Consider the following 11,571-nt stretch of genomic DNA (forward strand, 5'->3'; position numbering starts at 1 on the left):
ACGCACGCACGCACGCACGCACACACACACACACACACACACACACACACACACACACACACACACACACACACACACACACACACACACACACACACACACACACACACACACACACACACACACACACACACACACACACACACACACACAGAGCCCCTTCTGGAGAAAGCGCGACAACCAGGAACATTCACATTACCGTAATTGTCATAATCTTCTCATCAACCGGGGTGCCAATACATCCACAATCTGATATGAATATTAAAGTGGGGCTCTTTAATTGCTAGGTTAATTAATGGCCAATCAGGAGGACACATATCGTCACTGTCGGGCAGAAACCGAGCATCTCCGAGTTTCAAATTTGTACGTCTTTCCGTAAAGTAAAAAGTCCTGCTTCATCATACAAGACTAGTGAAAAACTAGTGAAAATAGCCGATCTAGAAGCACACGACGCGTGCTTGTAGATCGCTATTTTAACTCTCAAATACCTGGAACGGTCCTGAGTCGTGCTAGATTTTAACCACTTATTTTATGCTTTAACTTTAGAAAAATAGCAGATATACAAGCTCACAGCACGGCACCGAGTGCCGCGCTGCGAGCTTGTAGATCTGCTAGTTTTGAAAAATCATGAAAATGTGTGCAAGTCTTTGAATATCTTTGACCTGATCTTTGACCTGACTTCTAAATCCTTCTTCTAAATCATGCTGTTCTCAAACTTTTTTCATGTCAAGGACCCCCAAAATTACAGGTATTTGGCCACGGACCCGAATCTCAAAATATGTTGTTCGAGGGACCACCCAGAAGTAAATATTTGAGTTACAAATGTTGGCTTTTAAATAGATATATTCAAAGACTTGCAAAAAAAATCATGATTTTTAAAAAATAGCAGATCTACAAGCTCGCAGCGCGGCACTCGGTGCCGCGCTGTGAGCTTGTATATCTGCTATTTTTCAATAGTTAAAGCAGTCAATAATCCTAGGCCTAAATGGGTTAAATTGTTTTTTAAATAACAAGAAAAAGGAAGGTTTTGGACATACACGGTTTCCGCCCGACGACAGCGGTTAAGCTGCCCTCGTTGAGAAGGCTGTGAGCTTATATATTCCCAGACCTCTCATCTATATGGTAATCAGACGGGGCCGGGACCAGCGGGGTCTGTCAGCAGGGGCGTCACACCAAATTCTGGGCCCTGGGTACAAGGATTCACTGTGGGCCCCCCATGAATGTTAACTATTGAAAAATAGCAGATATACAAGCTCACAGCGCGGCACCGAGTGCCGCGCTGCGAGCTTGTATATCTGCTATTTTTGAAAAATCGTGAAAATGTGTGCAAGAAACCTATGTCAAGGACCCCCAAGATGATATGTATTTGGCCACGGACCCCGATCTCAAAATATTTAGTTCCAGGGACCCCCAGAAGCAAAATTTGAGTTAGAAATGTTCGCTTAAAAAATACATATGTTCAAAGATTTTCACGCATTTTCACAACTTTTCAAAAATAGCAGATGTACAAGCTCGCAGCGCGGCACTCGGTGCCGCGCTGTGAGCTTGTATATCTGCTATTTTTCAATAGATAAAGTTATTAGGGCCCCTCCACCTTGGGCCCCAGTAACTCAGTCCCACTTTCCTACCCCTTGTGACGCCCCTGGGTATAAGTATTGAACAGAGCGTGTGACATATCGCAGTGGTTCTCAACCTGTGGTTATCTGGACCCACAGGGGGGTCCCCACATGATTTCTTTTTTTTGGGGGGGGTCAATTCACAGATGACAGTGAAGTGGAGAGTGGAAAGCGCCTTGGATAAAGGCACTATACAAGTGCACCAGGGCAGGGTACAACTTGTACCCTCATCTTTTTTTTCAGCTTTCTAACTAGTAAAACGCCTCAGGGCGACATGCGACCAATTCTGCGACCAATGACTATCTACTGTGTAACCCATTTAGGCCTAGAATTATTGAATGCTTCAACCAGTGAAAAATAGCAGATATACAAGCTCACAGCGCGGCACCGAGTGCCGCGCTGCGAGCTTGTAGATCTGCTATTTTTGAAAAAGTCGTGAAAATGTGTGCAAATCTTTGAATATATGTATTTTCAAAGCGAACGTTTGTAACTAAAATTTTGCTTCTGGGTGGTCCCTGGAACTAGATATTTTGAAATGGGGGTCCGTGGCCAAATATCATTTTGGGGGTCCTTCACATGAAAAGGTTTGAGAACCACTGACATAGTAGTCTCTCAAGAACAGACTAACTGAGCTCCAGTTGAGTGAAAAGGACCTTTTCTTTGACAATGGCTGGCCAGATTGCTGACATAGAAACATAGGTTTTTTCCAAAAATCTTAGAAGGATTCAAAAGACACTTATAGAATCGGGTCAAAATTCAAATTTTCACGATTTTTTAAAAATAGCAGATCTACAAGCTCGCAGCACAGCACTCGGTGCCGCGCTGTGAGCTTGTATATCTGCTATTTTTTTATATTTAAAGCATAAAATATTGCGTCATAATGTGTTCAGGCCTAAATGGGCTAGTAAGACGCCTCAGGGCGACATGCGACCAATTCTTGGCTATCTGGCCAGTGATGTACAGTTAGTATATCGGACCAGTTACCCAATCTCAACAGTGTCATGTTGAGATTGGCAGAACATGCCCATACTGTATATGGGCATTACCAAATATGGGCATTCCCAGATATGCCTTTAATATTGATGACATCGGGACAGGGATCTCCATATATGGACATAGAGCGTGCAAGGACGTAATTAATTTGCAAGTGTGATCTGGGAATGCCCATATATGGGCATGTCAGAATATGCCCATATATGGTCACACGCATACCCTCTATACTACTGTTAGACTGACAATAGGTTTTTGGTTTACCGACGATCCTAGATTACTATTTCTATGCATTTTATGTATTAACGTGTGCCGTCCTTGATTACTGTGTAAATCGCTCTGGATTAAGAGCTACTGCTAAATTAAAGTGTTATTAGTTCACCTATTTTTTACATAAAGCTGTGTGAAATACTTGCCATTAGTACAGTGGTTAAAATGTATTAATTGATTACCAGAGTCCTGTGGTCAGAGTTCTGGTCAGTTTCTAATGAATATTAAGTAGTTCCAATGGGGTGGGGGCCATTTGGCGTGGCCCAATCATTGAAAATAGATTAATCCACAAAACTAGCGTCATTTGTATTGTTGGCCTATTTCTACCATATAGAGCGAGGTTTCGTTCTGTTCAGCTGACTGCAAAGCACCTTGTTTTGGGAGAAATACGTTGCAGCGGCGTAGTGATACTGGACACAAAAAATAGTACCATGTGACAGAGGGGTCAAAGTTGAACGAAAGTTGGTCTATTTGGTAGAAATAGGTCAACAATACAAATGACGCTAGTTTTGTGGATTCATCTATTTTTAATGATTGGGCCATGAGCCCCTGCCAAATCACCGGAACTACTTTATATTCATCTAAAACTGACCAGAACTCTGACCACGGGACTCTGGTAATGAATTAATACATTTGTAACCACTATTTTAATGGCAAGTATTTCACAAAGCTTTATGTCAAAAATAGGTGAACTAACACTTTAACCTGACTCTGCCAGATGGTGGCAGTAGTGCGTATACTGCATATACCACCCTACTTTTACCATCTGGGCTTGCTCGGGCAGACCCGATGTAAGGGGTGGGCCATTTTTTCAAATTCTTTAGCAGGTGATTGGATGTCTATCACAGTCTGCGAGTGCCAACTCCAACCACTCATATTGGCCTGTCTGCATGACGTTACACCCAGAATCCGCCTCCTGGGTTTCCACATGGTCTGCCGTCAGACTCTATTGGCTCAGAGCCGCTCAGAGCCCGCCCGTAGCTGCCGCTGATTCGTCCGGTCTGGGACTTTACGGGCGATATCTTCTTAGATGGTAAAGTAGGGCGGTACGCACTGCTGCCACCATCTGGCGGAGTCAGGTTACTACTGCTTAATGCCTTATATTGTAAATTGTGTGGGGAGGTGGTAGGCTGAACACTCGTCATAATGACCGGTGTTGATTTCGTCGACAAAAACTATGACGAAAAATGTTTGTCGACTGCATTTTTTGCAACTAAGCTGTAATGAGTAAAACTAAGACTAAATATAGTGACAATTTATAAAATAAATATAAATATAGTCAACAAAATAAAAACTAGACTAAAACGTTAGGGAGGGACTAGTGGAGAAGAGAATCATTTTATGTTTGCTTGCTCTCAGGTGTTGCATGCTGAAAATAGCAGATCTACAAGCTCACAACGCGTCACCGTGTCGCACTGTGACGCGTTGTGAGCTTGTAGATCTGCTATTTTCAGAACCTATTTCAGAACTATTTACACAACCAAGTGTAAACCAAGTCATTACGATGCCATCAAGGCCTGCCATAATACATTTCAGTTGACTAAATCAACTGTAGATTTAGTCGCCTAAAATCGTATGATATTTAGTCGACTAAAATTAGACTAAAACTTAAACTTTTCAGGTGACTAAATTATGACTAAAACTAAGTGACATTTTATTCAAAAGACTATGACTAAAACTAAATCAAAAATGTTCTGTCAAAAACAACACTGTAGTACAGTGCATGATGTGTCGCTGTTTCACGCTCTGTGATTTGGTTATTTTGCACCCAGATAAACTAAGCAGATCAGAGGTGATGTTTTCAACCCTGGCCCTGGCTGATCGTCTGTGTGTCTGCTAAATTATAGATCTACTATTTTCACTATTTCCTAAAAGTTCACTTTATTTAAGGTTTCTTATTTTTTTATTATTTTTTTTTATTAACTTTCTGTTCTTATATATATTTTTTATCCTTATATATATTTTTTGGAAACATTTATTTTTAAAACATATTAGGCCGAGACATTTGCATGCCCCGCCCCGTTATGCAACACCCGTTCAGACCTGCCTGTCACATGTCCCTTTTATGCCCATACATGGAGATCTCTGTATACGTCTGACCTTGTCCCTTTTACGCCTGTATATGGAGATCCCCGATGCCATCAATATATGCCTATATATGGGCATGCCCATATATGGGCATACCGGTCGGATCGGCAGTTCCGACCAACTTGACGCAGAGATTTCTTTTCAAACTGCTGGGTGGTCGTTCTCCACATCAGTCCTGCCGTAGCTTCCTCGTCCGAATATTCTATTCTTGTAGATAAACCAACAAGCAAGACCCACAAGACTCAAGACGATGGGCGCCCCAATAACGATGCTCCAAAACATGGCGTCCGGTATGGATGGGGGGGACACAATGACGGTCTTGGCGTCCTCTCCCAGCCTGTTGCTGACGCTGCAGGTAACAGAGGTCATCTCTGCCTGCCACGGGTACCACCGTGATCTTGCCGGTGGCCTTGCCACGGGTACCACCGTGATCTTGCCGGTGGCCTTGCCGATCTTCTCGTCGTAGGAGGTCTCCTCGTTTGAGCCGTTGACGTTCCACGTGAACCGGGGTTTTGGAACTCCCTCTGCCTCGCAGGTCACATGGCCGTCGCTTTGGGTCAGCCCGGTGATCACCGGGGCACCTTCCACGGCCAGTTCAAAGGACCGCTGACGTGTCAGACCGGCCACGGACGCTTCGCACACATACAGGCCTGCGTGTGCGTAGGTCAGCTCTCTGAACGCGGGTGCCTCCGTCTTCTCGCCGTCCTTGGTCCATGACACTTTGGCGTCGCCGGAGGCGTCCATGTCCATCTCCACCAACAGGGGGTCCCCTACCGTCTTCAGAACCTTCCCCGTGGGGCTCAGGCTCAGGTCCAAATAGCTAACGGCGATGTGTCGCGAAGCTTCCCACTTCTTCTCGCCGCCCACCGGGGAACACTTGTATTCGCCGGCGTCGTCTCGCGTGACGGCCTGCAAGGTGTAGGTGTCCGAATTTTCCACCAAATCCGTCCGTCCGTCCGGCAGGTGGAAGTTGTAGCTGCTGGGAGCAGGGTTGCCGTCCGCATGGCACTTCAGTGTCACACTGTCCCCTTCTACGACGGGCCCTTCGGGGGTCACCGTTAGACTCACCGTCTCTGTTGGATAGTTAACGTTAAAGGTCCACGTGTCATCAGACTCCACTGGACCCAGCTTGTGGTCGGCCCGGCAGTTGAAACGGGCGCCCGCGTCCTCCCTGGTGGCCGCGTAGCGGAGGGAGGAGGAAGTGGTGGACAGACCCGTCGCGGGGTCTATCTTCACAGCGGAGAGGACAACGACGCGTTTCCCATCGGCGGTCAGCGGCAGGCCGTTCTTCTGCCACGTGATCTCGGCGGCAGGGTGTGCACCGCTCACGACGCACGTTCCCAAAGCCGTGAGCTTGTCCTTCTTCAGGAGTTCCGCCTTGTCTTTGATCTGAGGTTGGACCGTCCTGTAGACCACGACAGAGGAGCTGCGCACCTGCACATCGTACTGGGAGACCACCACGCAGGTGTAGAGCCTCGCGTCCGCCAGCGCGCTCTGGCTGATGATCAGGCGGGATCTCTCGTCGATGCTGACACGGGGGACGCCGTCGCCGTCCGTGGCCTGCAGCGCGCCGGCCGCCTTGTCGAAGTGCTTGGTTAACACGACCGGCGTGCCGTCGTCTTGCAGGTATCTCCACATGGTGAGAACCAGCTTGTCGTGGTCTTCGGTCGTGTCGTCGCACGGCACCACGGTGGTTTCTCCGTACAGGCCGACGACCGTTTCCATGGCACGCGCTTGGTGAAGCATCCCAGCGCAGATGAGGAGGACGGCCAACAGGAACGATGAGAAATTCATCTGAAAAGCTGCTAGAATCCCGAGTCTTGTGTCGTGTGAGGTTGGTCGTTGGAGAATCCCTGAGCGTACTGTGCCTCTGAGATCACTGTTCCAGCTATTTATATGGTTGGCCGCAGTGCTAGAGTCATCACGGTGATGTCACAATGAGTCAGTCATAACCATATATGGAGTCCTGATGTCAGTCATGTCTGTGATGTCAGACTTAGATATGTCAGTTAGCTCCATAAATGGAGTTCCCCGTTGATGTCTGAGTGATAGTGCCGGTACGTTGTCATGCTTGTCCCTTTTATGCCCATATATGGAGATCTCTAACATCAGTCCCTGTCCCCTTTATGCCTAAATATAGAGATCTCTGTATCTGTCAGTCTTGGTCCATTTCATGCCCACATATGGAGATATCTGCATCCATCAGTCCCTGTCCCCTTTATGCCTAAATATGGAGATCTCTGTATCTGTCAGTCTTGGTCCTTTTCATGCCCATATATGGAGATATCTGCATCCATTAGTCCCTGTCCTCTTTATGCCTATATATGGAGATATCTGTATCTGTCAGTCCTGGTCTCTTTCATGCCCATAAATGGAATGTAATGTTAAATGGTGCATTTATACAGTATAGCCCCTTTATCCAAGGCACTTTACATAGATTGTGCATTACATTCACCCATTCACACACACATTCATACACAGAGGAAACCATGCAAGGCACCAACCTGCCCATCAGGAGCAATTGGGAGTTCACAGTCTTGCTTATCTGTTGTCATTGTCCCTTTTATGCCCATATATGGAGATCTTGTCTGATGTCTTTAGCATAGGGAGTGTGTCGATATTGCGACGTAGCATTTGTTCGACGTCCCATTAGTTCGACGCTGGTGAATGCTAACCTGGTGAAACCACCATGCCTAAACCTATAACCCAAACCTCAGTAAAACCATGCCTAAACCTAACCCAAATCCTAACCTTAGTAAAACTATGCCTAAACCTAACCCCAACGCTGACCCTTAGTCGAACTAATGACACGTAGAAATGTCGAGCTTTTCCCTTTATGCCCATTGGCATTGATATGGCCATATATGGAGATCTCTGTATCTATCAGTCTTTGTTACTTTTATGCCCATATATGGAGATTTTTTATCCGTTAGTCCTTGTCCCTTTTATGCCCCTATATTGAGGTTCCTGATGTCTTCAGTATTTGCCCATATATGGGCTTGTGGATATGCCCATATATGGAGATCCATATCAGCCCTTGTCCCTTTTATGCCCTTATATGGAGATCTCTTTATCTGTCAGTCCTTGTCTCTTTTATGCCCATATATGGAGATCCCTGATGTCATCAGTATTATGCCCCCGTATGGCCTACTTGTCCGCCAGCAGAGCGCCTTGTCACTCTGTGTTATTTCAAGGGTTTTCCCATTGGATGATGTAAACACAGACACACCAGCCCGTTCTCACTCCCACTTCTTCACCCTCCTGATGCACTTCAGACTCACTTTCGGCGCCACCCGTGCAGGCGCGTTGGGAAGCTTTCAGCGTCATACCAGATACGCGGAGGGAGAGTCTTAGTGCGCCGACACATGTTTACTCGAACATGTATCTACCGTCAGTGGGACGCGAACCACCGCCTTAGTGATCGTAGCCATGCTGCCCTATCAACTGAGCTAGCAATCCAGGCTGAAAAAGTCACTTTTTTTTGTGCTTTTAACTTTGACAACGTGGATTCTAACGCAACGCAGAGGATTCTAACGCAACGTGGAGGTAACGTGTCCGACCACCTAAACTATGCCTAACCCTAACCCAAACCCTAACCTTAACCTCAGTAAAACTATCTATGCCTAACCCTAACCCAAACCTTAACCTTAACCTCAGTAAAACTATGCCTAACCCTAACCCAAACCCTAACCTTAACCTCAGTAAAACTATGCCTAACCCTAACCCAAACCCTAACCTTAACCTCAGTAAAACTATGCCTAACCCTAACCCAAACCCTAACCTTAACCTCAGTAAAACTATGCCTAACCCTAACCCAAACCCTAACCTTAAACCTCAGTAAAACTAACGTGCCGGCACCTCCGTGCGGCGGCGGCGCCGTCGTGGATAGTGCCGTGATAGGTAACGTCGGGTGGCTGGTAAACCTTACATAGCGGTTTCGAATCCCACTTCAGGAATTACTTTTTTTCCTTTCTTCTTAGACCACTGGGCTTACCCAAAGCATCCCCCACTTGAAGCAGTAGGCATACGCAAAGCGTCCCCTCGTGTGACGCAGTAGGGTCCTTGACAAGGCGTCAGGTGTCTGACTACTTGGGGGTGAGAACTTGTAGATGTGCTACTTTTGTGTTCATAAGAGTTGAATATGCAGAGAAACAGCATTTAATTATTTCTTTGTTATCGCACCAGCTCAAGTAACATCCAATGGGAAAATCCTTGAAAAAACACAGGGTGACGTCATTCAATGGGAAAACCCTTGAAATAACACAGAGTGACACAAGTGCGGCCTTATATAAATTACAAGGCGCGCTCTGCTGGCGCACAAGTAGGCCATACAGGGGCATATACTGGGATATATATATATCATGGATCTCCATATATGGGCATAAAAGAGACAAGGACTGACAGATAAAGAGATCTCCATATATGGGCATAAAAGGGACAATGGCTAATGGATACATGGATCTCCATATAGGCTAGGGGCATATCCGCATGCCCATTTATGGGCATATACTGAAGACATCAGGGATCTCAATATATGGGCATAAAAGGGACAGGGACTATATGGATAAAAAGATCTCCATATAAAAGGACCGATAGATACAGAGATCTCCATATATGGGCATATCAGCATGCCCATGGGCATATGTTAAAATACACACAATATATATATTGTATATATATATATATATATATATATATATATATATATATATATATATATATATTTATATATACATATACATATACATATACATACACACATACATACATACATACATACATACATATATATATATATATATATATATATATATATATATATATATATATATATATATATATATGCGTGTAAGCTACCTGTTTCAGGGTGCAGCCGCGCCATACAGATGTTCCATAACGACGACGACTCCCATAATCAGCACGTTACCACGTACTGTATAACTCTATTTATTATATTCACTCAGCTCAGCGCAAGTAAAAGTAGGCTACTGTACTGCTGATGTGTATCATCACTACAGTACAGTAAGAGTTCTACTGTACTGCTGATGTGTATCATCACTACAGTACAGTAAGAGTTCTACTGTACTGCTGATGTGTATCATCACTACAGTACAGTAAGAGTTACTGTACTGCTGATGTGTATCATCACTACAGTACAGTAATGTACTGCTGATGTGTATCATCACTACAGTACAGTAATGTACTGCTGATGTGTATCATCACTACAGTACAGTAATGTACTGCTGATGTGTATCATCACTACAGTACAGTAATGTACTGCTGATGTGTATCATAACTACAGTACAGTAATGTACTGCTGATGTGTATCATCACTACAGTACAGTAAGAGTTCTGATGTGTATCATCACTACAGTACAGTAATGTACTGCTGATGTGTATCATCACTACAGTACAGTAAGAGTTCTGATGTGTATCATCACTACAGTACAGTAAGAGTTCTGATGTGTATCATCACTACAGTACAGTAATGTACTGCTGATGTGTATCATCACTACAGTAAAGTAAGAGTTCTGTACTGCTGATGTGTATCATCACTACAGTACAGTAAGAGTTCTGATGTGTATCATCACTACAGTACAGTAAGAGTTCTGTACTGCTGATGTGTATCATCACTACAGTACAGTAAGAGTTCTGTACTGCTGATGTGTATCATCACTACAGTACAGTAAGAGTTCTACTGTACTGCTGATGTGTATCATCACTACAGTACAGTAAGAGTTACTGTACTGCTGATGTGTATCATCACTACAGTACAGTAAGAGTTCTACTGTACTGCTGATGTGTATCATCACTACAGTACAGTAAGAGTTACTGTACTGCTGATGTGTATCATCACTACAGTACAGTAAGAGTTCTGTACTGCTGATGTGTATCATCACTACAGTACAGTAAGAGTTCTACTGTACTGCTGATGTGTATCATCACTACAGTACAGTAAGAGTTCTGATGTGTATCATCACTACAGTACAGTAAGAGTTACTGTACTGCTGATGTGTATCATCACTACAGTACAGTAAGAGTTACTGTACTGCTGATGTGTATCATCACTACAGTACAGTAAGAGTTACTGTACTGCTGATGTGTATCATCACTACAGTACAGTAAGAGTTCTACTGTACTGCTGATGTGTATCATCACTACAGTACATTAAGAGTTACTGTACTGCTGATGTGTATCATCACTACAGTACAGTAAGAGTTACTGTACTGCTGATGTGTATCATCACTACAGTACAGTAAGAGTTACTGTACTGCTGATGTGTATCATCACTACAGTACAGTAAGAGTTCTGATGTGTATCATCACTACAGTACAGTAATGTACTGCTGATGTGTATCATCACTACAGTACAGTAATGTACTGCTGATGTGTATCATCACTACAGTACAGTAATGTACTGCTGATGTGTATCATCACTACAGTACAGTAAGAGTTACTGTACTGCTGATGTGTATCATCACTACAGTACAGTAAGAGTTCTGATGTGTATCATCACTACAGTACAGTAATGTACTGCTGATGTGTATCATCACTACAGTACAGTAATGTACTGCTGATGTGTATCATCACTACAGTACAGTAAGAGT

The 11,571-nt window shown here is 44.3% G+C and overlaps 2 protein-coding genes across 2 annotated transcripts in view; both read right to left on the minus strand.

Moving 5' to 3' along the window:
- The window catches only part of LOC308287266 (dedicator of cytokinesis protein 3-like), a gene marked incomplete at both ends in the record, with an annotated part of 375,412 nt that overhangs the window by 170,257 nt on the left and 193,584 nt on the right, over nucleotides 1-11,571 (minus strand).
- LOC308286359 (CD166 antigen homolog) lies at nucleotides 5,106-6,758 on the minus strand (the record flags this gene model as incomplete). Its single annotated transcript, XM_080727355.1, has 1 exon — nucleotides 5,106-6,758. The coding sequence occupies one exon, from the start codon at nucleotides 6,756-6,758 to the stop codon at nucleotides 5,106-5,108; it is 1,653 nt and encodes a 550-aa protein (XP_080583481.1).

This window comes from Nannobrachium achirus (assembly GCF_963921795.1).
Source record: "Nannobrachium achirus genome assembly, chromosome: 6".
Lineage (NCBI taxonomy): Eukaryota > Metazoa > Chordata > Actinopteri > Myctophiformes > Myctophidae > Nannobrachium > Nannobrachium achirus.